This window comes from Furipterus horrens, unplaced genomic scaffold (assembly GCF_987537825.1).
Source record: "Furipterus horrens unplaced genomic scaffold, mFurHor1.1.pri manual_scaffold_4, whole genome shotgun sequence".
Taxonomy (NCBI): domain Eukaryota; kingdom Metazoa; phylum Chordata; class Mammalia; order Chiroptera; family Furipteridae; genus Furipterus; species Furipterus horrens.
Window position 1 is genome coordinate 31,076,222 of NW_028327174.1, and position 25,988 is coordinate 31,102,209.

The 25,988-nt window shown below is 35.8% G+C and overlaps 1 protein-coding gene across 2 annotated transcripts in view; it reads left to right on the forward strand.

Moving 5' to 3' along the window:
- AEBP2 (AE binding protein 2) overlaps positions 1-15,866 on the forward strand; it is a 60,298-nt gene extending 44,432 nt beyond the window's left edge. For both annotated transcript variants that reach the window (XM_090272892.1, XM_090272893.1), the window contains exons 5-9: positions 1,099-1,223; positions 6,112-6,179; positions 10,194-10,307; positions 12,801-12,827; positions 13,348-15,866. In XM_090272892.1, the coding sequence (XP_090129018.1) occupies positions 1,099-1,223; positions 6,112-6,179; positions 10,194-10,307; positions 12,801-12,827; positions 13,348-13,393 (380 nt within the window). In that variant the 3' untranslated portion in view covers positions 13,394-15,866. The remainder of the gene's footprint in view (positions 1-1,098; positions 1,224-6,111; positions 6,180-10,193; positions 10,308-12,800; positions 12,828-13,347) is intronic.
- The last annotated feature ends 10,122 nt before the right edge of the window (positions 15,867-25,988 follow it).

The window sequence follows — 25,988 nt, forward strand, 5'->3', positions numbered from 1 at the left end:
TCAGAATATGCTGTACCAGGAAATCAAGCCATTTCTTCTAGTGTCAGTAAAATTTTATTTTAATTACAATGATCTGATAAAATTATATGTACTGGTGAGGTCCATAGTTGTAAAACAATGAAGTTATTTTCTTTATTTTTAGCAATGTCCCAATTAAGAATATAAATAATACAATTTATAATAGTATTTGTGGGATGAAAATTAAAAATTTAAAAATGTTCTTACCAAATTAAATCTTCAATGTATAACTTTGTTGTGATTACGCTAAAAGAAGATCACCTACCCTGGTTTTGTGAATTTATTATTTTTTAAAAAGTGCTATGCACTTACTGATATAAACTGCTTTATGACTTAATGAGGTATTTTTTATAGGCATTTACTTTACTTAATCATAATCTATAGATGTTTTATCTCCATTTCACAGATAAGGAAATAGACTAAGGTAGATTTAAGCAGTTTGCCCAAAATTACACGGCTGATACTGGAGTAGCTGAGAATTAGAAAGAATTTTGATGGACTCATTGACATTCAGAAATGTATTTATCATTTTCTTAGATTGTTTTTAGAAGTTATTTATAATCAAGAAAATACTTGCAAAACCCCCAAGTAATATTACCATTGTCAAATTTGGAAAAAATTTTCATTACATATTAATATAGAATGTTCATAATGTGCGTGCCATATCTTTGGTTGTGGTGAATGAGATCTCAGTGTGGTGCACAAGTGGAGACAGTCATCAGAGTGTTGAAAATGCAGAGTGGTGCTCAGGAGAGATACTGGAATGAAATATGAAATTATAAAAAATGATAGTAGTCGAAATGTGGAATCATAAGGTCTGAAGTTAGAACCTTACTCACCAAGGGGCCAAATTAATGCACATTCACTCTTTAGCTGGAATTCTCCTTTTGTACATCCTTATCTTGTCAGCTAGACTCCATGTCTTGAAAGCAAAGAAAATCTTGAATTTAAACAGTAGATTGACAGTTGGTAATTACTTCATTCTTTCTTACTACATACTTTTGTGGAAAATGGACTACCTAGCTGTTTGGCATACTGTTATATTTATTTCAATATTCTTTCTCTCTTTTGTATTTTTAGCACGACCACATGATTTCTTCGATGCACAAACACTGGATGCGATAAGACATCGAGCCATATGCTTTAACCTCTCAGCTCATATAGAAAGTTTAGGGAAGGGACACAGTGTTGTTTTTCATAGTACTGTAAGTATTTGATTTCTTTTTTCAAATTGTCTATATATTTTTGAGAATGTATATTTTGACTTTCATAGCCATATTTCTAAATTGCTTAAAATCTAAGAAAATGCAATTTAACAAAAAATAACACACCCTTTAGCCTTTATCGATATTTAAAAAATTACTTGTATTATTGGTTATAAAGCAAATATTTCCCAAAATTGGACATTTTTATGATTAAATTGAATACATTTTCAAAGCAAGCTTAGCGTCCTTTTTATTTTTATATTTTCCTTTTTTCTTTGAATTTATTGGGGTGACACCAGTTAACAAAATTATAGGTTTCAGGTGTACAGTTCTACAACACATCATTTGTACACTGTATTGTGTGTTCACCACCCCGTCAAGTTTCCATCTATCACCATTTATCCCCTCTAAATTGTCCTCCACCCATGCCCCAACCCCTGGCAGTCACCACAAAAATGAATATTTTGGCCTTTAATTTGAGCAATTTGGGAATGTTGGTTTGGTAATTAGGCCATTAGGCATAGCTGTTGTTTTTTTGACCTGGCTTCCTTATTTATAAAATGAGAACATTAGACGCCTTTCAGCTCACATCCCTCTGTGCTGCAGGTGCCTCCCTTACCCCAACAGGAAATAAGATAATGGTTATCCAATTAAAGCTTTGTGAAGGAGGGACTTCTGTTGGTGTGTTCCACTGATGTATCCCAGGTTTTTAGAATTGTCCCTGACAAATAGTAGCCACTGGTTATATTTGTTGAATGATTATGTTGCTCAATTTAGAAAAACAAGTATCAAGTTTGAGAAAGCAGTACATAGTACATTTTTGGTTAATTAGGAGTTAATAGAGAGTTCTCTCTTTACATGTTCCTTGCCATTTTATTATCCAGCCATCTTTAAATTGCTGTAGTTTAGTGAAGGTAAGTTAGTAGAGGTAAAAATTTTACACTCTTAATGATTTGGATCCCTGGAAAAAGAGATTGTTTAATTTTGTCAGTTAAAATATCAAATATACTAAATTAAGGTTTTATTTTTATAATTCAGTTACAGTGCATGAAAATTTAAGTACAAAAGGTCAATACTGATATCAGTGTCTTCTGGTTTGAATCTGTATTTTTTCCATCTCCTAGATACTGAGGTTTTGGGGGCATTTTTACTTTTCTGTGTACTTGCATACTTCCAGTTCAAAGTTTCCAATTTTGATTTTGATATCCAAAATTAAAGACAAGAAATGAAAAGATTAGACACAAAGGAAAGAAAACCTTTTTTGAGATTGAAACACCTGAGGTGTCAGTTTGAGTTTGAAGAACGGTGTGCCATACTTACAGTCTTTTAAAGAACATTAGAAATTGAATTATCTAAATAAGAGTGGAAGGTTGGAAGGAGAATTAGAGGATTTGAATACAAAGTAAAACTGGGTGCAGCCTGCTCAGCAGAGGTGGTTGGAAGTCCTCCTTTGAGGTTCAATTAGCATAGGTTTATGATTTGGTAGGTCTATAATTGTTCAGTAAGATTTGGTCACCAGACCCAGAGTGTGGCAGTTGGGCTAATTTGTTTATTCATTTAAATATTGAGGACCTGCTATGTGCCAGGTAGTACTGATGTAGCAGTCAGCAAAATAGGTTAAAACAAAGCAGTAGACCATGACTGCACTCAAGTAGAAGAGACATGATAAGATAAAGGAGTAAAAAGAACTTAAGAAAGCAAGGAAATAAATTGTTCAGTTTTGAGGGGACGACCATCATAGCCAGTGGAAAATCCTGAAATGGGAATGTGCAAGTATTTTGAAAAACACTGAGGAAGCCAGCGTGGTTGGAGGAAATGAGTGAGGCAGAGAGGGTAGTAGTCAAATCAGAGAGGTACTAAGGAGAACTTTGTTGGACTAACAGCTTGGCTTTTATTCTGTGTGTGATGGGAAGCCATTGAGGGAGTTTGAGCAGCCATGGTCTGATGTGATTTAAAAAAAAAGAAAATTTAATTTTAGAGAGAGTGGAAGGGAGAAAGAAAGACAGGTAGAGAAACATCAGTGTGTGACCTCTCGGCCTGCGACCCAGGCATGTGCCCTGACTGGGAATCGAACCGGCGAACTTTTTGTTTGCAAGCCAGCACTCAATACACTGAGCCACACCAGCCAGGGCTGATGTGATTTTAAAAATAATTTTTATTGGGGTATAATAATATAAACTGCACCCACTTAAAGTGTACAATTCTATGAGTTTTGGCAGTTCCGCTTACCTATGAAACCACCACTAACTACTACAGTTAAAATGCACAACATTCCCATCACCCAGATCTTGTCTGTTGTAACTTTAGTTCATCTCTGCTGCCATCTCCTGCCCTAGAGAACTCACCTCTTTCCTCTCATGTAAGTTTTAATGCGCTCACTTTGGTTTTCTGTGTTGCGAGAACAGACTGTAGGTGAGAACAGGGAGAAACCCATGTGGGTTTCTCAGTAACCCATGTGGAAAGAGACTGGAATGGTTTTGTGGAGATGCCAGAGAGGTTAGATTCTGCTTCGTTTGAAAGTAGCACTGACAAGCATTATGGATGGATTGATAAAAAGAGGAAAGATGACAGATGACTTTGGTTTCTTGGCAGGAGCAACTGGCCAAAAGGATGAGTACAATTTATTTATTCCCTTTTAAAGTCAATCAACCAATCAGTTAAATTTTAGAGAGGGGATGGGAGGAAGAGAAATATCGATGTCAAATAGAAACATTGATCACAGGTTGCCTCTTGCACACCTCCATCCAGGGACCAAACTTGCAACCTAGGCATGTGCCCTGACCATGAATTGAACTGTAAACCTTCTGCTTTGCAGGATGATGCCTAGCCAACTGAGCAACACTGGGTCAGGGCTGGAGTTGCCCATTAAAATAGAGGCTGTGGTGGTGAGCAGATTGGGGGAAAGGGGAATATTAAGAGCTGTAATTTCAGCACTTTCTGTAGAGCCATAGAGTGCCTGGTGTCCTGTATAGGGAGTTGGAGCTCAGAGGGGCATTTAAATGTATCAGACTGTATAAGATCACTTTGGAACTAAGTATGAATAGAAAAGAAAATAAATTTAAGGGCTGAGCTTTGGAGCGCATCAACATTTAATAAGCAGCAAATCGGATGAAATAATGGTCTAGTAATGAGCAAGTTATCTCTTCATAGTAGGAAACAGCGAGTGGTGATGGTGATGAAGAAAGTTGTATTTTGAAGAACAAAGCCCCAACTTCCACATGCTTTCATTAGAACAAGTTCCTTGTGATAAAGTCCTTAGATTTACCATGGGAGGACTTGAGATGATGCCCAGAAAAGAGAAGGAACTTAAAGTAGTGGTGATGATACAGGGAGTCTGGAGGAAAATTGAAAAACTTACTGAGTGTCAAAATAGTCTGTGATGGTGAATAGAAGTTTTCTAGCAGTAGAAAACATCTGAGAGGATTTAAGAACATGAAACCTATGTTTGTCATAAATTAAAAACAGGAATAAGAGGGACTTGTACCCCCAAGTGACATTGCAGAGTCAGTGGTGAACTTGACTTAGGATAAATCACAAAGGGTGGAGTATAACCTGAAGAATTGCTTTTTCCTGGGGAAGGTGGAAGGAAGAGACATCCATAATGGGGCAGGGTCTTTGTTTGACACAATAGAAAGGAGAGGAGCTAGGTGAGCAAGTTCTCCGAAGTTCCGTGGCCTATGAAGGTTTTGAGTTAAACAGAATCACTTTTGTTAGCAGAGTGTTTAATAATACAGATTTAAGTGTTCTAGTCATCAAACTAAGTTTTATAGGAAATAATTTTATTGCTAATGAAACAGCAGAAAAACATTTTTGTATGCGGTACTATGCTGTGCAGTTTGCCTAATTTGCCATTTATAATTGAAACATTTTCTTTCGAGCCTTCTCCAGAAGAGGTCAGCAGATTCCTAGTTACCAGTCAATTGGCTTGTTGTGCTTGGTTGGTTTGCATCGCTTTTGGATCTTATTTCTTTGTAGAGGTATTTTGTTTCAGCATCTTCAGATCTGTCTTGGGACTTTTTAATTAATCTCATTGTCAAGTCTGTAATTAGGGTACTTACCTATAGATTTTTAAATAATGGAGATAGAAAGTTTTATTTTTGCATAGTGCTGTTGTTACTTCTAATATGTTTTGAGGATAACATAATTTTGTGTGGCTATTTGAAATTTAAACTTGGTGAAAACATTGAGATTTAGATTATTAAAACACCAAAGTGCTCATTTTGTTAATATGAAAGTTGTAAGATTTATAAAATATCATTTGTGATCTTATCTTAAGTATTACCTTAATTTTCAGAATCTGACATTATACTTGAATGAATGACAAGTATGGATTTTCTTATACTTCTATAGGTCTTTTCAGGTTGATCTACCCTTTAACTTAGGTAGATTCTTTAAAATTAAACCTAAACATGGATTGGCTAATGTTTCATTTAAAGTAAAAGCAGCCAACAAGCAAAGAAACCCCAAGGAAACAAAAAATACCTTAGTTGTAAATTACAGACTTTTCTCTTTCCAGAGTATTTTTTCTTTATCATTTGTTATTTAAAAATATTTCAGCCAATGCGGATTCTTGGTTAGCCTTCCTGTTAAGCCACAGACTTAGCAGATAGTAAAATAAATAGGATTTTTTAGTCCTTTGACAAACATAACGTGGTTTTTCTATTTAGCTGTACAGACCTTTTTCAGTTCCTTTTTTCTTTTTCTTTTGTGAAAATATGTAATCAGATGTGAAAAAGCTATAAAATAGGGGCAGGTCAAGATTTGGTGGTGATATCTGGTCTGTGGATATGAACACTTAAAAGTTCTTGATTAGGATTAAAAGTGCCTTTTCATGATATATGAAAATAATGTGTTACAAATCATTATTATGATTTCTTATCCTTACTAGGTAATAGCCAAGAGAAAAGAGGATTCTGGAAAGATAAAACTTTTGCTTCATTGGATGCCTGAAGACATGTAAGTGTTTGGAATACTCTATGTAATTAATAGACTAATGTCTTTTATAAAAATCTTGTACTCAAAAATTACTTACATTATTGGATTCAAATACAAATGACTTACAGAAATTAAACCATGAAGTATGTTGCGATTGTCAGGATTAACGAGAGAATCTCTGAAAGCTCTTACAGTACCTGACTCAGGGCATAAGCTTTAAAACTAGCTTTTATTGTTTTTAATAAAAGTTGTTGCAGCTATTTTTAATAGAATGTGACTATTTTTAGGATTTTTAATGACCCTCAAGTAGTATGCAAACAGCCTTAGTTGTGGTTTTGTTTGAATCATTTATTTAAAACATTTGTAAACATTGTCCAGCACACAATTAATGCTATTTTATAGAAAAAGCGGTTGACCAGCTCTCCAGTAGCATTACATTTTTCTTTGAGTTTTAGTACCTTTCAAAGCACTTCTGACTCAGGTGCTTCTTAATTTAGATATTTCAATTTCAATTTTATTTTATTTTATTTTTTTAAATTTTTTTCTTGTTACAATAGGTAATAGAGGTATATTGTAGACATTTTTGGATGAAATTAATAAAGCACCCAGAATAGAATAAATTTAAATAAATAGAATAAAATTGTGTATACTTAGTTTTTCAATAATTGGTGATATGTGGTTAATATGTGTTCTAGATATTAAATAATGTTTTTACAGCTTTGTTCTCCAAACTCTGTTTAAGAAAATGTTGCTGAATGTGATATAAATTAAAAGTTCTTAAATAAATTTGGGAGTTTATAGAGCACATTAGTATATTGATATAAAGAAATGTATTTGTTTTTTAAAAAATCCTGTGACTATTAAACTTCTATTAGTGTAGAACATATTTCCCACCACTTTCTCCCCTCTTCCCTTCCAGGTTTTATGGAAATGCTACTGTAAGACATTTAAAAATAACCCTGTAAAATTTATTTAACAAGGGGCTTTTTGCTGAACATTGAGGTTTCCCATTTTTTCTATTATTAAAGAAATTAAAATCTATTAATATATAAACAATGCAAAATGTTACAGTTTTTGATAGGCATTGCCCTCCTGACTTTTTACCAATTCTAATCCCAGCTGCTACATTAGAGAGGTTGTTTTTCTGGTTTATTATCAACACTGGCTAATATCATTCTTACATTTGGCATTTCTTTGATTACAAGTAAGATCATTTTTATACTGTTGGTATCTTTGGTGAATTGTTGGTTGGTGTGATTCGTCTACCCTGTCTCGTTCCCCTCATGTGTGTTCACATCTTTCATACTGATTTGTAAGCGCTCTTTAAGATTATGAACATACAGGGTGGGACAGAAGTAGTATTACAGTTGTGAGTATGCAAAACAGTTTATTTTTGTATTATCATATTATTTTCCTTACAAATTCTGAACCTATTTTTGCTCACCCTGTAGTTCAGACACTGAGTTTCTTTATGAAGAAATAAGGAGTAAAAACCCCACCAAGTTCCACTTTTTAAAAAATGCACATGTAATCAAAATTTTAAAATAAAGAAATTTATTTCTACAAGGAAATTAAAATAAAAGCATTTTTATATTTGGATTGACCGAATTTCCAGAATAGTAAGATACAGACATTTAAATATATATTTTTTAAAGTATATTTTATTGATTGTTGTTACAGTATCCCAATTTCTTTTCCCTTTGCTCCCCTTCTCCCAGTACACCCCTTCCAGCAATCCTACCCCCCTTAGTTCATGTCCATGGGTCGTGCATATAAGTTCTTTGGCTTCACCCTTTCCTATGTTATTCTAAACTTCCTCCTGTCTGTTTTGTACCAACAGATTATGCTTCTTAATTCCTGCTCCTTTTCCCCATTTCTCTCCTTTCCCCCTCCCACCTGATAACCCTCCAAATGATCCCCATAGTATGATTCTGTTCCTATTCTGGTTTGCTTAGTTGGATTTTGTTTTTATTTTTTAGATTCTGTTGTTGATAGTTGTGAGTTTGTTGTCATTTTAGTGTTCATAGTTTTGACCTTCTTTTTCTTAAGTAAGTCCTTTTAATATTCGTATAATAAGGGTTTGGTGATGATAAACTCCTTTAGCTTTACCTTGTCTGGGAAGCACTTCATCTGCTCTTCCATTCTAAATGATAGCTTTGCTGAATTAGAGTAATCTTGGTTGTAGGTCCTTGCTTTCCATCACTTTGAATATTTCTTGCCAGCTCCTTCTTGCCTGCAAAGTTTCTTTTGAGAAATCAGCTGAAAGTCTTATAGGTACCCCTCTGTGGTTAACACTTTGCTTTTCTCTTGCTGCTTTTAAGATTCCTCCTTTATCTTTAAACTTTGGCATTTTAATTATGTTGTGTCTTGGTGTGTTCCTCACCAGGTCTAGCTTGTTTGGGACTCTCTGTGCTTCCTGGACTTGTATGTCTATTTCCTTTGCCAAATTAGGATAGTTTTCTTTCATTACTTTTTCACATATGTTTTCAATTTCTCGCTCATCCTCTTCTCCTTCTGGCACCCCTACGATTCGGATGTTGGCATGTTTAAAGTTGTCCCAGAGGTTCTTAAGCCTTTCCTAGTTTTGTTTTGTTTTGTTTTTTTTTCCAGTTATCGTTTCTTCATTCTGTACTGGTTGGCTGTTTATTTCTTATGTTCCAAATCATTTATTTGAACCCCAGCTTCTTTCCCTTCATCATTGGTTTTAGGTGGATTTTCTTTTGTTTCACTTAACCTAGCCTTCCGTTCTTCTCTTCTGTGTTTGCCATACTCAAACATATCTGTCAAGCCTGTAAGCATCTTTATCACCAGTGTTTTGAATTCTGTGTCTGTTAGGTTGTCTGTCTCATAATCTGTGAGGTTGGCTCTCTCCTCGTTGCTTAGTTCTCCCACTGGAATGTTCCCTGTTTGGGCCATAGTTCTCTGTCTCCTCAGCTTGGCAGGCTCCTGTGTTTGTTTGCCTCTGTGCCTTAGGCAGAGCTGTTGTACCTGTTATGTTATAAGGGGCAGAGCCTTAGGCATTCGTCAGTACAGGGCGACCTGTTTTACCACGTGTGGCGCTGTGTGTGGGGGAGGGGTCTGAGAGGGAATAATGCCGCTTGAATGCCGCTTGCTCAGCACTTGGCTCTTTTCCAGGCACTTCTCCCACTTATATGGGACTGGTGCCTCTCTAGCTGTTGCCCTGGCCGTTGTTCCCAGAGTAGGTGGGCCTGCAGACATTCTAGGACCGTGAGGGCCCTCTAAACAAATGCACTCTACTGAGAGACTGGCAGTTTCTGCCTCCGCCCCAACCCCCACTGGTTTTCACAGTCAGAAGCAATGTGGCTTTATTTTCCCTGGCACAGGAGCCTTGAGCTGTGTGGTCTGGTCTGGGGCTGGGAGTGCTCCCCAGGTGTCCCTCCCTACTTTTTAAATGCGTGACTGTGCTTTCTGCCAGCCTGCTGCTGCCACTGTCACAGTCATCCCATCTGCCCCCTCTGTGGCCTCCACATGGTGTCCACCCTGCCCCTCCTTCCTGTCTGGATGAGTATTACTTCTTTCATCTTTGTTTGTTGGACTTCCATGCAGCTTGATTTTCTGAAACTTCTGGTTGTCTCTAGTTTTGAGGTAGTTTTATTCCTTCCTAGTTGTGGAGGGAGATGCAGTGTGTCTACTTATGCGTCCATCTTGCCCAGAAGTCTACCTCTTATTTCTTCAGAAAGAAACTCACTGTCAGATTTCCATCAAGTCAAGCTCAAGTGACTTTCACTTAGCAAGCTAAAAGACAGGCAGTGTGTTCTAATATGTGTTGCTAAGTTTGATTTTGCTTTGCCAATAAAAATACCTAATGCATCCCCAAATTTGTGCCTAAAACTTTACTCTGCTATTTCTCCTCATCCTACTATGTAGATCGCTGAAGTCCCTTGGCTTCTGAGAAGCTTGTTAACCTAGGTGGCCCTATCAAAATAGCAGAAAAGGCTGATTAATGTGAAGGTATATGGGGGGTAAATGTAAAATTATTGTTATTTTATGTATGACTTGTTTTTTAATTTATAGTCTGCCTGATGTGTGGGTGAATGAAAGTGAGCGACATCAATTAAAAACTAAAGTAGTTCATTTATCAAAGCTTCCCAAAGATACTGCCTTGCTTTTGGACCCAAACATATACAGGTAATTTAATTCTTGAGTTGATGTTTTACTTTCTGAATTGTAATCTTCTAAGTCTCTAAATATTGGGTGTAAGGTTAGGATTTATTTTTTTTAAGGACTGGATTCAGTACCAAACTTAATCTTGTTTTATGGAACTTTCTATATGGCAATTATATCACAAAGATTTATAAATTATAGAATTGAGAAAGATAACATTTTGGTAAAGTTTTTGTATGTGCTGCTTTAATTCCAGATTTATCTTAAGTAGTTTAATTGTAATATAGTGTTTTGAAAATAAGTACCTTTTATTTAAGTATGCAATACTTTTTATAGTATCAGACTTTTGTGGACATGGGAAAGTATTGCATGTGCCCTAAATACCATAAATGATTGCTTTTTTAAAACTTAGACTCTTCCCAAACTTTTCAAAAGCAGTTCATATATTACTGTTTGTTTAAATGGTAGCTCAGAGTGTTTACATTTCTAATAATTTTCTAATCTGACCTTTGTTTTAGTGTGCTCTGCTTATGAAGGTATAAGGGCCAACATTTCTGACTGTGTGCTGAGTTACTTTGCTAGGGGCTTTACATACACTTCATCCTCACAGCAGCCCTGTGAAGTAGGTGTTACTGTCTCTGTTTTACAGATTGGGAAACTGAGGCAAGAGGTTCAGTAGCTTGCCCAAAGGTACACAGATACTAAGTGATGGCACTCCATACTGCCTCTGTCCAAGTGACATACACTAAGGGTGATTTTGAAAGTGGTGAAAATGCTGAGAAGTCACTTTTAATCAACAAACTTTCTATGTTTTTAAAATGAATTTTAATATGTATTTTATGATAGGAATAGTTTGGATAAGAATAAGAGACATATAATAATTGATAATCCCAAATGTGAATTTTAGCTATCATAAAGAGACTATTCTATGCCAGACTTTGAAACCATTAACACTTTGAAGGTTATGCTCATTTAATGACTTAATTTTTTGAAATGTTATTCAATGTAATAGCATTTTTATAATTCGAGACATCTTCTGAGAATGAAATTCTAACATAATGGGCCTTGCTGTGTGGAAACACTGAGAGTTGAGTTTTTCCTACTCCAAAACAAACAAACAAACAAACAAACAAAAAACTTTGCTGAAAGTGCTAAGTATAATAAAATCTTTTTTTTTTTTTTTTTTGTGGAATGAGCTAGGTTATCAAGAAATTAACTAGGATAGAGAACAGTGAAATGACCGTAAAGAAGAAGATTGAGGGAAATCCACTATCAAAATTATGGAAAAATCACAACTTAAGAAATAATTGAATATTCTTTGTTTTCTGGCACCTTATATGGGGTTATTTCTGCTTACTGTTTGAAGGGAATAATTAAAATTAGCATTCTAAAAGAGTAATGTTTTGGGAGAGCGACCCAGCTATTACAACTGGTTTAAACATCTCTTAGGCAGAGAGTTGACAAAGGGGCATGAATCTCAATTATAAGATTAAGACTAACTTCATTCTACTCTTCCCCTTTAAGTATCTCCTTTTTCACAGAACCAGCTTTTTTTTTTTCTTGTTCTTATGCTATGTAGGTAGCAATTTAGATATTTTAGTAAAAAGTGACTTAAAAAAATTATTCAGGCTCAAAATTCATGTTCCTAAGTGCATAGGAATTGCTTTTCTCATAGTGTAATTCTACAGTACTTAAAGATGGTCTTGCCCTGGCTGGTGTGGCTCAGTGGATTGAGTGCCAGCCTGCAAATCAAAAGGTCGCCAGTTTGAATCCCAATCAGGGCACATGCCTAGGTCCCCAGTTGGGAGCGGCAACTGATCTATGTATCTCTCACACACACATTGATGTTTTTCTGTCTCTCTCTTCCCCTCTCTCTAAAAAATAAATAAATAAAATCTTTAAAATTAAAAAGATGTTAAGACATGTCTGTTCTTCTGCGGAGGTAATTTTTAAAAAATATACTCCCCTTTTCCCCCAATCTTAACATTTAATTTTGAGTCTAAACTTTCATGCATTCATGCTTCTGCTAGTCCACAAGTTAGAATTTCGTTTACAGTCAAGTGGCACAGAGGAATAGAGCACCTTCCATTTGCTGTGGTGTAACATCTTAACAGTGTTTGGGATTTTGATAGGAAAAACTTGTGAAATTAAGTAAAAAAGGGAAAAAGCAATTATTCTAACTCGTTTTAGGAGAAATAATTTGTGGTTTATGCATATCTTAAAAGCATGGCATATTTTCTAAAAATATCTTTAAAAGAACCTATTTGAGATTTTTAACATCAGAACTTAAAGTACTGAGTGGTTAAAATGCCTGTGTTAGACATGAGATTCTTTTTAATTAAAAAGCTATACTGTGTAACTAAATTTGCATCCATTATGTGTGTGCTTTGGAAATTTTGATGAACAATGATCACATTGCCTATGTTTTATAAACATTTTTAATGTCTCTTTTGAAGTACCTAATATGTTCTTGATATAGTTGAATGAAAGAATATTCCTTTTTTCTTTCCTTTCTAGAACAATGCCGCAGAAGAGGTTGAAGAGGTAAAAATAAATAAATACATAAAAAGCAAACAAGCGGGGACACCTGCAGTCTTAGTCACTGACAATGGGTTTAGTACAAGTTGCACATTAGAGTCAACCCCCTTCCCCTTTTTTTTAATCCAATATTTAGAATAATATTTATGCTTAGTGTAAACATTCTGTGAATGAAGTAGGCTCTTCTGTGGAATATATTAATATATTACTGTATATCCACATTTTCATGGAATGGTACTGTGGGAGACTGAGCAAACACTCTTCTGGCAACTTAGTGGAACAGCTTCTTAAAGGCTTTGCATGCTTGCTGCTTTAAGCTGCTTTTTCCCCCCTTTAATGATTACATTAGTTTATATTGGAAAGAAAAACAATTGCAATGTGTGCCCTTACAAATACCAAAAACACTGTAAGAATATTTGTCTTGACAGTGTCTATTGATTTGAAGTCATTAGGAAATATTTAGACAATGAAAATTATCAATTATGATAATTAGATGTGATTGGTTGCCATTTGTGTTCTTTTGCAGAACTCTGATAAGAAAAGTGTTCAATTTGTATTTAAGCAAACAGTGAAGGACATTTGCAATCAACTAAATATTCGACTTTCGAATTAGGGCTGAAAGTTTCTGTTAAAGAGTGTTGCCGTATGTCTGGTGGCTCCCTTTCAGGACTAGGGTTTTCTTGTGGAGTACAGTATGTTAATATTTACCTATATAACTAATCTGTTAACGGTTTTTGAAAAACCTTTATTTCAAATATTTGAATAATCCTCATATTTTCATTTTAACCTACTTTAAGCCTCTAATTTTTTATTTTTTATTTTTATTTTTTTTGAGGAAAGCATTTGGTTTATTAGTTTTATCTTAATGTAAGAAAAAAAATTTTTTTTTTTTTTTAAAGTATCTTCAAACTGAATCCTTTATGCACCAAAGTTGGTTTTGAACAGGAAAATAAAATCACTTTCTTGCTTGGTTAAGCAAGAAGCCATATGGATTTTTTTTAACGTACAGAAATGGAAATATGTGTAACTTGTTAGTATTGTATCAAACAAATGTTGCATAGAGATAATAGAGCATCGCTTGTAAATAATTCAGCAGATTTGTAATATATTTTTATATTATGAGATGTACTGTAGATGTTTTTCTAGAGGCATGAAAGTTAAATGTATATATTATGGGTAGAAATAATATTGAAGGATATTGTAATTCACTAGTGCTGCCAGAGAAATTGTTAATAAAGCACCTTCTTTAACAATAAATGTCTTTTGCAGACTTTTAAGGGACTATGTACTACTGTTAATATCTTTAAGAACAAAACACATTGAACATCCTTCCAGAAAGTCTTTGAGGGGAGGACCTATACCCATAATAGAATTATGGCACTCATTTCTGACAGTGACCGTGAAATCAATCATTTCCTTACTGTTGGAAGGACATATTGTAAAGTATATGGTTATACGCAGTCAAACTGCAGAAAATACTCCATTGAGGAGTTTTCACTTTACTACAGTAATATAAAAACCAGCAGTTTTTACACTAAATTTTTTAAAGAAAGAATAGACAAAAATATAGAATTAAATCTTTGGTTCCAAAATGGGAAAGTTCCATAATACATAAATCATTTCTCATTTACTTTAAAAATATTTAAAAATAAAAACTATGGAAGACTTTATTCACTAACAATGGAGTAAAGAGCTATATACATGAAATGAGTCATTTAAAGTTAAATGAAGTGCAAATAAAAGCACTGCTACTATAAGACATTCTGGAATGGTTGTTTAATAGGGTATTATCCATATGATCTGTAGCAAATGTGATTTTATTTTTAAAAAGAAAAGCAGTATGTTTTCTTTTTGTTTTCTTTTGCTTAAGCACTTCATTAATTGCTTTATTCTGTATCTGCAAAGTAATCTGCAATCTTTGTTCTTTTAAAATTTTGATTTGTTAAAAAAAATATTGCCAAATAGAAGTGTTTCAGATATATAGTTTGTACCTGTATTTTTTATTTTATTGCCTCATGTTCTTGTAAGTCATTCTTAATTGACTGATGATTGTAGAACTTGCCTGAGTATTTTTTCTAATAAAACAAAAACAAATCACATTTAGCTTCAAAATTGTAAAATTCAATTAAATTTTAAAACAACATCTGAAACCTACCTCTAATATTTTACTTAGGGGCACAGCAAATAAATGAGTTTTTTCATTGTGTAGAAATATTTAAATGTCAAAATCAAATTTCGTGGTCATTGATTAGCCTCCAGGTACTCAAACACTCATGATACTTGCTGTTTATCTGACTTTGGTCCAATAATATTAACACACCAAAAAATATGGAATTAAAATGAAAGTATTTAACTTGTATGTAAACATTATTACACACCAGCAATTATGAGAGGCAAGTAAGTGTGAACATTGTAATTGATGTTTATTGAGTCATGTCTACTCATCTATATTGTTCCTCCTAACTCCCATATATGACATATTTATAATATGGTACCCGAGATATAATTGGTCTCTAACTCAAATCCATTGTCTAGTTGAGCAGTGGACACCGTGCAGCCCACAGGCGCACCCGTGCATTTGTGTGTTGTCCGTGGCTGCTGGCTCCCTGTACGCGCAGAGCTGAGTAGTGATGCCTTTGGGCCTGCAAACTTAAGTGTATACTCTCTGACCCTTAAAGGACAAATTTGCCAATCTCAGGTACAGTTGATAAAATTAGAGTTAATGTTGGGAATGAACCAGCACATTAAATTTCAGCGAAAGCTGTTGACTTTAAATTTTGCCATATTAGGTACCTGCAACAAATAGTGTTGTTGTTGTTTTTTTGTTTGTTTTTTTACACTTTTACATTGGCTTTCTTAATAGTTATTAATATTTCACCATGTGTGTTTTTGTATTTTTTACTAAATAGGACTAAATGAGATTTTGTAAATCAGATCATGTTTAAACCACAGGCACATCTTGCTCTATCTAAAAGAATCTTGGAAGTGGAAAATACTGTAAAATTTAAAGTTGTTTATTTTTTAAATAAACTTTTCATATATAAATCTTCCTTGAAGTTGACACACATTACTTCTGGGTGTCAGGTGAGAGGAAATTAAGATGGGGAGTAATTAACTCTGAATGCATATTGTAAGATTTGGTTTATTCTCATTGAAAGCAATGATAATCATGTCAGTAAATATTTGACTGTAAAATGTTTTAACTTTCACAGGAATGATTTAAGTATTCAAGTATTCTTAAAAGGATAGAATTTGAAGCAGTTATTTCAATTACCTTGTATTGTTTTCTATTGAATTTTTAGTAATATATGGCTAACAAAAGTTAGATATTTGAATAAAATATAAAAATGGGAAAATACAGTCGAAGTCTTTAAAACAGTTCGTGGGGGTTGCTTTCTACAGTCACAACTTTACAGAAAAAATGTGTTCAGTACCTCTGCAAAGTTAAACTTTACAGAAAAAAATGTGTTCGGTACCTCTGCAAAGTTCTCTAAGAAGCAAACAAATTCTTATATTGAAAAACTAATGTATTTATCCGTATAACAAGGCCTAGGGTTGCAGACTCAGAAGGACATGCTAATATTTTTAGTCTTGTTTTAAAAAGGGGAGTTAAAATATATATATTATCATTTGAATGTTTGGGTTTTTTTTAAAGAGAATTACATTTTGGGGGATTTAAATGAAAAATACTATTCCTTTCTAAAAAATGTAGAAGCTTAATTTCTTAAAAAGTGTAAAATTTTGTTAGAAAAATTTTAGCATATATATTTTTTAATTTCTAAGGAATCTTTGACTTGGTGAAGCATGTTTTGCAATTTCAACACTACAGCTTTAATATAAATTAAAGTCTACAAAGTTATGTATTTATTTTTGTCATTTCTAATGGTCACAAGCCTCAGTAGCCTTTAAAATGTAATGAAATGCTGTATTCTTATTTTTAAAAATTAAAAAAATGTTTACATAGTCCAAGTCTAATTTATTCTCTGAATCAGGTTTGCATGATATATAACACATAGTTCTTTTGCACTGAAAATTAAAAAGCACTTGTAAGCAATTACAGCAGGAATTGCAACCCATATTTTTTTCTAGATCAGTATTCTTTCCATTCTACCAAACTGTTTTTCACGGTGTGAGGGAGGGAATCTTGTGCACATTGTAATACCAACTATAAAGTTGTTTCAGATTTCTGCTATAGCCAGTTCCTAGCATGAGACATGGCACAAAATAGTCACTGAAGTCCTTGTTGAATGAATATTATAGGTGAGTACTTGTTATAGGAAGATATTTTGGAGAGTTGTTGTCATATAAAACACTAGTAGGATTGAAGCAACCTCACTTAAGCCATACTGTGATAATGTTATATAACTTTTATATGAATCTGTACTTAAGTTTGTCTAAGTAGTCTCAATGTAAAGATGTATTGATGTTATATTTTTACATACTCAATTTGTAATGAGACCATTTTTGGTTTGTTTATATGTTCCTATTAAAGAGGATTATTTCAGAAATATTTATTTGGATCCCCAGTAGGTCTTGCTAAGATCATTATATGCCTTGGTGCTTTTTTTTCTTTTAAAAATGTGTAAAGATTTTTTAGGAGAGTGTGTAGCTAGTGAATAATAATAATAGATTTTAAAATATGAATATTTACTCTTTTAGCTGAACCCAGTGCAAGTATCAACAGTTTAATATAAACACCATTGAGCCTTGCAAAAGAGTGGATCGAAAGATTCCCAGTTTATGTCTTTTTGAATTTTATAAATTAAGAGAGCTTTTAATTTATTTATCTTAGTACTGGCATATCTTTTCAATACCTTTAAAGATTAAAATAAATGTAATTTTTTTTATAGAGGAGAGCTTAAGTTTATCTGTGTCTCTTTTCTTTCCTACATATATATATATTTTTGGATTATAAGGGAGGATAAATGATAATAGGAAAAAATACAATAAAAAGAAAAAAATTAATTTAGAATAGCAGTTTATTCAGAATTTGTTTTTAAAATCAGTAGTAAAGTCTTTCTAGCCAATAATAAAATAAAAAAAGTTTTAGAAAATATTTTAGTTTTTTTGTTATTACAATTATAATTGCTGAAACAAAGTAATAGTATAGAATAAGGATAAGAGTGAAAGTAATCACTTTCAACTGTCCACATTTTTCTGCTTTTGAAATTAGTATTTTGTTGAATCCTTCTAAAACTTTTGTGCTTATTTAAATTGTTATGGTATACCCAGTTCTAGAATCTGGCTTTTTACCTGAGGCATCCATCTACAGAGTGTGGCAAAAGTAGGTTACAGTTGTGAGCATGCGCAACAGTTTATTCTTATATTAATTATTGTACTATTTTCCATACAAACAACTGGAACCTACTTCTGCCCCGCCCTGCATAGCTTTCTTATTCTTTTTTATGGCTGGATGTGATACACCATAAATCACTTAAGCATTCTGTATTGGTTGACATTGAGATTGTTTGCATATTTTCTATCATATAATTAATACAATAGCATCTTTGAAGATATCCTTGGAGAGAGATTTCTATAATGTAGTTTCCTGGAAGGGGCTATTATTAACTGGACTTAAAAGTGTGAGTTGTGTCGACTAAAAGTTTTGGTACAGTATTGCCAAAATGTTTTCCTAAAAAGGTGGTGCACATATCAGCTCCCATCGCCTCCAGGTGAATGCTCTTTTCCCTGCACTGTACCAATACTTAAATTTTACTCTTTAAATAAATGTTAGTCTAAGGTGGAAAGTGGGTAAAGAGCATCATTGCCTTTGTTTACTTCTCAGGTCAACTGAAAACTTGTTTTGGGAAGTTTTACTTAAATTCACAGTGTCAGTTTTTATTTTTATTTGTAAAATGGCATATTATTGCTTATCCAATAGAATTTGTTGTGAGGTTAAAATGAGATGTATACCCATTGTTTTGAATGGGCATGGCTTGAACGGGACTGAATCTTTATATTTTATGATCCCTTCAAAACCACTCTAGATGTGGTCTTTTCTTGTCATTGGAAGAATATCATGTAGGTTCCTTAGTTTTTCTGATTATTCTTAGGTAATAAAAAGCTCTCCAATCATGTGGTCACAGAAGGATCATATTTTTCGCACTATAAGACGCACCTGACTACAAGACGCACCTAGGTTTAGAGGAGGAAAACAAGAAAAAAATATTCTGAACCAAAGGGTGTACTAAAATATTTAATAAAATATAACGATGATATTTCAACCATGTAAATTTAACAGCAGTCAACAGCGGTATTAAGAATCATCACTGTCATTAACAAATGAGGAGAGACTTTAAGGTTCAAGTACTCTTCTAGTTTTCTGGGAACCCCAAGAACTCATCATCGCTAGTGTCAGAATTTATGAAGCTCAGTTGCTCACAATCACTGGTATCACTTTCTTCGCTCTCTTCATACTGACCGATGCCCTGAGATTCAGCAGTAAAGTGGGACATTTAAGCGTCCCCAGGGGTTTCGCGTGGGCCCACCGCTTCCTCTTCTAACAGCTGTCGCCACCTCTGACAGGTCAGGTAATACACATCACAGTCTGTGACGCAATATTCGCTCCATAAGGTGCAGAGACATTTTCTCCTCACTTCTTGAGGGGAAGAAAGTGCGTCTTATGGAGTGAAAAATATGGTAATTTAACACCTTATTTCAGTATTTTCTAATCCATTTTTATTATGCAGTTAGAAGAGTTTCAAGACACATGCACATTATCCTGAAATGAACACAAGATAAAGAACATTTCCATCACCTCCCATTAGTTTCCTGATGCTTGTTTGCAGTTCATCCTTCCCTCTAATCCCACCCCAAACCCAGGCAGCCCCTGATCTCAAGATAGACTGGTTTGCATTTTCTAAAATTTTGTATAAATGGAATCATATAGTGTACTCTTTTGTGTCTTTTTCACTCAGCATGATTTCAAGATGGATCAGTAAATACTGTGAATAAATATATTTTTTGCTTATTTAATGATACTGAACATATGTCTTTATTTTTTTGGCTATTTGTGTTTTACGTAGGTATTGGGGGTGCTGAGTTACCTGAACTCTTCCGGCTTAAGGTTAAGATTTACTAAAATATGAAAGACTTCTGTCTGGGATGTGATTGGGTAGCATTAAAGACATTACCTAAAGCATTTTAAAAACACCGTGTCTTTAATCATAAATTTATAATTGATTTTAAGGTTGTGTGACTTAGAATGGACGTTTTTAGGTATTTATACTGGAGATGTTAGAACAAGTATTTGTAGCAAAATTTGTTGCTAGTGTACTAAATATCAGGAAGTGAACTGTCAGCCTCAGTTAATTAGAATGCTAATAGGAAGCACATCTTAGCATCTGCCAAGTGCAAGGCACTGCTCTAGGTACTGAGGATTCAGCAATGAACAAATAAATGCTCTTATGGGACTTAGAAATGTGTGGACGGGAGATGACTGGCAGACTGAATGAGTAAAATAAACAGTGGTTATTTGTGAATTTTGTGAAGAAAAATGGGGGAAGGACTAGGGATAGAAATCGTGATACAACTTATTTAAGTAGGGTAGTTGGTAAGGCCTTATTGATAAGGTGACATTGGACCAAACCTCTGAAAGAGCTGAGAAGTTATGTAGGTATATGAAGGGAGAGCATTCCTGGCACAAAGGACAAGTATAAAAACCCTTCCGGCAAGGTCACTTATTCCAATCAACATGTATTAGGTTCTTAAATTTTCTCAGCATGAGCCCAGGTATTGCTGATGCTGCATTGAACAAAACATTAAAAAATTAATTCCAACTTCTTGGAGTTCGCATTATACATGCTTGATGTCTAATATCATAGGGCTGTGGTTGATGTGAAAGCACTTTGCCTTTGAGGAGCTGGGAAGCCGTTGGAGGTTTTTGAGTCGAGAAAAGTTGTGATCTGAGTTATGGTTTAAAAATACAACCGATGGCTCCATGAAGAATGGACTCTCGGGGAGCAAAGGCAGAGGCAGGATGAACAGTTAAAAGGCTATTAACATAAGCAGTGACTGGAACCAGAATGAACTAGATGGTGGTAAAAAGTGGCAACTTAAATATTTGAAGGTACATTTTTCTGGGAGTTTGGATGTGGCTTGAGAGCCAAGAATGGCTCTGGGTTTTTTTTGGGGGGGGGGTGTTGGGGGGAGGCATGAACCACTGGTAGCATGGTATGCCATCCCAGTAGTGATGGAAAGACTGCAATGTGGAGGTTTGTGACGGTTGAATTACGCTTTGGTTTATATTTAGGATGCTTATTAGACATCCAAGTGGGAGTGTTATGAGACGGGGAGGAATCTGTAGCGGAAATGATTTCAAGTAGGAGACTGAATGCAGTTTACATCCTTTGGAATCTAGGCTAAATTGTTACACATTTATAAAGATGAGTGTATCATTTTGCCTCCAGTCAAGAATTTTTAAACTTGTACATCTGGCTTGAGCAAAAGTAGGACCCTGGGCACTATTTAACCAGCAGCAGGCTGCGGAAACTCAGCCTGAGATTTGGTGGGAACAGAATTTTTGTTAGGTTTATCAAGGATCAAGAGGTGGAAGAGAATGATCAGTGGTTTGAGTTGCCTGTGATAAAATATTTAGGAACAGAAAGATGACAGTTTTAAATGAATCACCTTAAATCCTTTCTACAATAATGTGGGATAAGAAGGCATTAACATTAATCACTTGAAGAAATAGGAATAGTGAACATTTATCAAACACCGAGTGCCAGGCTCTGCTACATTAGCTTGTTCAGTCCTCAGAACTGAAGCTGATACTACTCCATTTTATGTTGGAGGAAACAGCTGCAGAGAGATTAAGCCATGTTTCCAAGACCACAAGGATAGCTAGAATTTGGAAAATCTCTTGGAGAATTTGTGAATGATATCCCAGAGGAAGTAACTTTGGAGCTTCATGTAGAAGGACAAGGTGAATGCCCGAGGAAAAAACGTGCCAAAAAGGCAAAAAGTTGAGTACAATTGTGTAGCTATTTAGTGCTGGCATATACTTGGTACTTTGAATAAAAAGAATGTATTCTGTTCCTACTTTCTGGCCTTCAGCGTAGGGAGAAGATGCAGCGACACTTAACAATTTCTGCGCCATGTGAATGAAGGGCTATGCTGGAGGTAGGCCTGCAGTTCCTGTAGACGCGCAGAGCATTTGGCTGGCCCTGGGGTGCAGGGCGGGCTCCCTTCTGAACGAAGGGGTCCCTTTTAACAATCCCATGGGACTTAGTGCTGGAGGACGGAGCGGAAGAGAGAGGTGAAGCAGAAGGCGGGGAGTGGTGGGTGGTGAGTCTGAAGAGGTTGGGAGGACCCCCTAAAAGGCCTTGCTTCTGTCACAGTTCAGGCTCTGTGAAAGATTGATAGGGAGCGATGTAAGGTTTCAGGGAGAGAACCGTTGGTGGCTGCCTGGCCGTAGCTGAGAAGCTGGGTCTGGTGGAGTGGCTGGTGGGAAGATAGATCAGGCTGCTGCTCTTCCTCGCTTTGCACAGTGGAAATTAAGGGAATAAGTTGTAATTTTCAAAGATGTTTAATTTTTACTGAAAAGTAATTTCCCAAGATTTGAAAAGAATACAGTTCATTCCTGGGGGACTTAGTACATTTTCTTATAGTTCTTTATCAAATACATTATCTATCAAGTAAGGTCACCTTTGCTTCCCGGTGTGAGATGGGGGGCTGGACTAAGTGTCCTTTTTACCTGATGTTGCTCTGATTGTACCATTACATGTTTTCTTTTACACTGAGATGTAAAAAAGTACTAGAGTAATAGAGAGTACAGTATGTTGCCCTTTTTGTCTGTGAGATAAAACATTAAAAATATCCTTCAAACACTTAAAAATGGTCTTGCCTTTATGCTATGTAATATTGAAACGGGCAGTTTGGCCTAGATATATTTCCAAATACTGAAAAGCAGCCTCCTTAATGCGGGACTGAGACAAAAATAATAATAATTTTTTTTGTCTTCAGCACTATGGCCTGTTTTGCGACATAGTGCAAATCACTTAGGAATTTAGCCACATAGCGGATATTTTCTGAAATAGAGAACTATGTAGTATAGAGAGGTTAGGTGATATAGTTTATAAGGAAATTTGAACATGAGACTGGGATTCAAAGCAGCCGTCTTTGCCAGAAAAGAAAGAAAGGGAAAAGCAACATACAGAAGTGAATCAATGAGCAACACAGTGTGGAGGGGTGTTTCCTGTGGCTGGGAATATGGGCCAGGAGGTCTGCCTGGGATACGAGTTCATGAACACTGGAGGTGGAGGTACTTCTAGAAGGCACTTTGTAGGATCATGTCACCTACCCCTTGAAGAAAATAAAAAGGTACAGAGTAAACCAGTTTTATATTTCCCCTTTTCCAGAAGATTTCATCTTATGAAGTATGAAGCAAGACATTTTAAAAATTGTTTTATTGATGATGCTTTTCAAGTTGCCTGATTTTTCCCCTTAGCCCCCCTCCACCAGGCACCCCCCACCCCTCAGGGAATCCCCAAACCATTGTTCATGTCCATGGGTCATGCGTTTTAAGTTCTTGGGCTACTCCATTTCCTATACTGTACTTGACATCCCTATGCTGTTCTGTAACCATCTATTTGTACTTCTTAATCTCCTCACCTCTTCACCCCTTCCTCTACACCCCCTCCCATCTGGCAACCATCAAAATGCTCTCTGTATCCATGATTCTGACTCTGTTTTTGTTTGCTTAGTTTGTTTTTGAGATTCAGTTGTTGATAGATATGCATTTATTGCCATTTTATTGTTCATAATTTTGATCTTTTTCTTAAATAAGTCTCTTTAACATTTCATATAATAATGGTTTGATGATGATGAACTCCTTTAGTTTTTTTCTTCTCTGGGAAGCTCTTTCTCTGCCCTTTGATTTTAAATGATACTTTGCTGGGTAGAGCAATATTGGTTTTAGGTCCTTGCTTTTCAGGACTTTGAATATTTCTTGTCAGTCCTTCTAGCCTGTAGTTTCTTTTGATATAGTCTTATGGGAACTCCCCTGTACATAACCAACTTTTTTTCTCTTACTGCTTTTAAGATTCTTTCAATTATGATGTGTCTTGGAGTGTGCCTTTTTGCTTCTCTCTTGTTTAGGACTCTTGTGCTTCCTGGATTTGCATTTCTATTTCCTTCAACAAATTAGGGAAGTTTTCTTGCATTATTTTTTAAAATAGATTTCCAATTTCTTGCTCTTCCTCTTCCTCTTCATCTGGCCCCCCTATGAATACGAATATTGGAATGCTTGAAGTTGTCCTAGAAGCTCCTTATATTTTTGGATTCTTTTTTCTTGTTCTGATTGGTTGTTTTCCGCTTCCTTACGGTCCAAATCATTGATTTGATTCTCAGCTTCATCCACTCTACTATTATTTCCCTGTAACTTGTTCTTTATTTCAACTAGTGTATGCTTTGTTTCCGACTGAATCTTTTATATGCTGTTGAGTTCTTCACTAAGTTCCTTGAGCATCCTTATAACCAGTGTTTTGAACTCTGCATCTGATAGATTGCTTATCTCCATTTTGTTTAGCTATTTTTCTGAAGTTTTGATCTGTTCTTTCATTTGGCCCTTTTCTTTGTCTCCTCATTTTAGCGGCCTCTCTGTGTTTGTTTCTATGTGTTAGGTAGAGCTGCTTTGACTCTGTGTCTTGGTAGTGTGGGCTAATATAGTAGGAGTCCTATAGGGTTCAGTGGCGCAGCCTCCCCTATCCCCCAAGCTGAGTACTCGAGGTGCACCCTTTGTGTGGGCTGAGTACACCCTCCTCTTGTAGTTGAGTCTTTGTTGCTGTTGGCAGATCAATGGGAGAGACTTACCCAGGCCAGTCAGCTACAAAGATTGGCTGTGACCACTTACCACTAACCTCCATCCTCTGGAGGATCAGCTGTGCAGGGGCATGGTGGTGGTGCTCTGACATGGTCTGTAGTTCACTGGCTGTGCTGGCCCTGGGGTTTCCTGGGTGGTGCAGGCCAAGGTCAGGCCCCACCTATGTTTTGTATGGGGCCATCCCCCTTAAGCTGTAAAGCAATCTGAGATGTTTGCTACTTGTATTTGGAGATTCCCAGGTGAAGCCAAGCTGTGAATCTAGGCTGGCTTCCGCTAGTGCCTGGCCTGGGGCTCACTGAGGCCACCTGTTGCTTGTTTGAGAGGATTTAGGAAGTTGTACAGCATGAGCCAAGACCAGCCATTCGTATGCAAAAGCAGCTTGGGTGGGCCTGTAAGTTGAGCGAGGCAGAGTCTAGGAATCTCCAAAGCAGGGCAAACAGTGTTAGCCTGGTCGATGGAGTCTCAGATAGGGCACCAGCTGGCCGGCTCTGTGAGGGGAGGGTTTAGAAAAGGGACAATGGCCTCTGCTCACCCTGATACCAGACACCTCAGTTTTTCCCGGATGCCTTTCAAGCTGCTATCCCGGTGCTGGAGCTCATAGGGAATGAGTCTGAGTACGTGAGTCTGTGTGGGGATTCCTTAAGAACATTTGGGCTCTAGCAGTTTCTTCAACCAACTTAATCTCTGCCGGTTTTTGCAACCAGAGAGTTGTGGGGACTTAATTTTCCTGACACTGGAACTTTGGGCTGGGGGTCCTCGTGTAGGGCTGGGACTCTCCCGAGATATTCCACCTAAATTTTATCTATCATGTGTGCGCATAGGACCAGCCCGTTCCATGTCTGCGCCCCTCCTACCAATCTGGGTGTATGTGGTGTCTTTAATCCTGTAGTTGTCAGACTTCTGTTCACCTTGATTTCTGATGGTTCCAGACGATGGTTGTTCTATATTTTAGTTGTAATTTTGATGTGGTTGTGCGAAGAGGTGAGCCATGGCTGCTTTTATGCTGCTATGTTGATTGGCATCTAGGCAATACATTTTAAAAAACTGATAAATATAACACTTAGGAATAATTTAAGGCACAGGTGGTATGAGGTCCACAAAGTGCATGCTGTGAAATTTCATACATTTACTAGAGATAGGCCATATACCTGTTAGCTCTTGCTAATTTATGAAGCTAAAGTAAAGAGGAAGTTTCAGGATTCATTGTATTTATAACTTAGTCATTAAGCATTTAGAAATAGCTGGATAAAACCCTGGCTGCTGTGGCTCAGTGGATTGAGTGTCGGCCTGCAAACCAAGTGTCACTGGTTCGATTCCCAGTCAGGGCACATGACTAGGTTGCATGT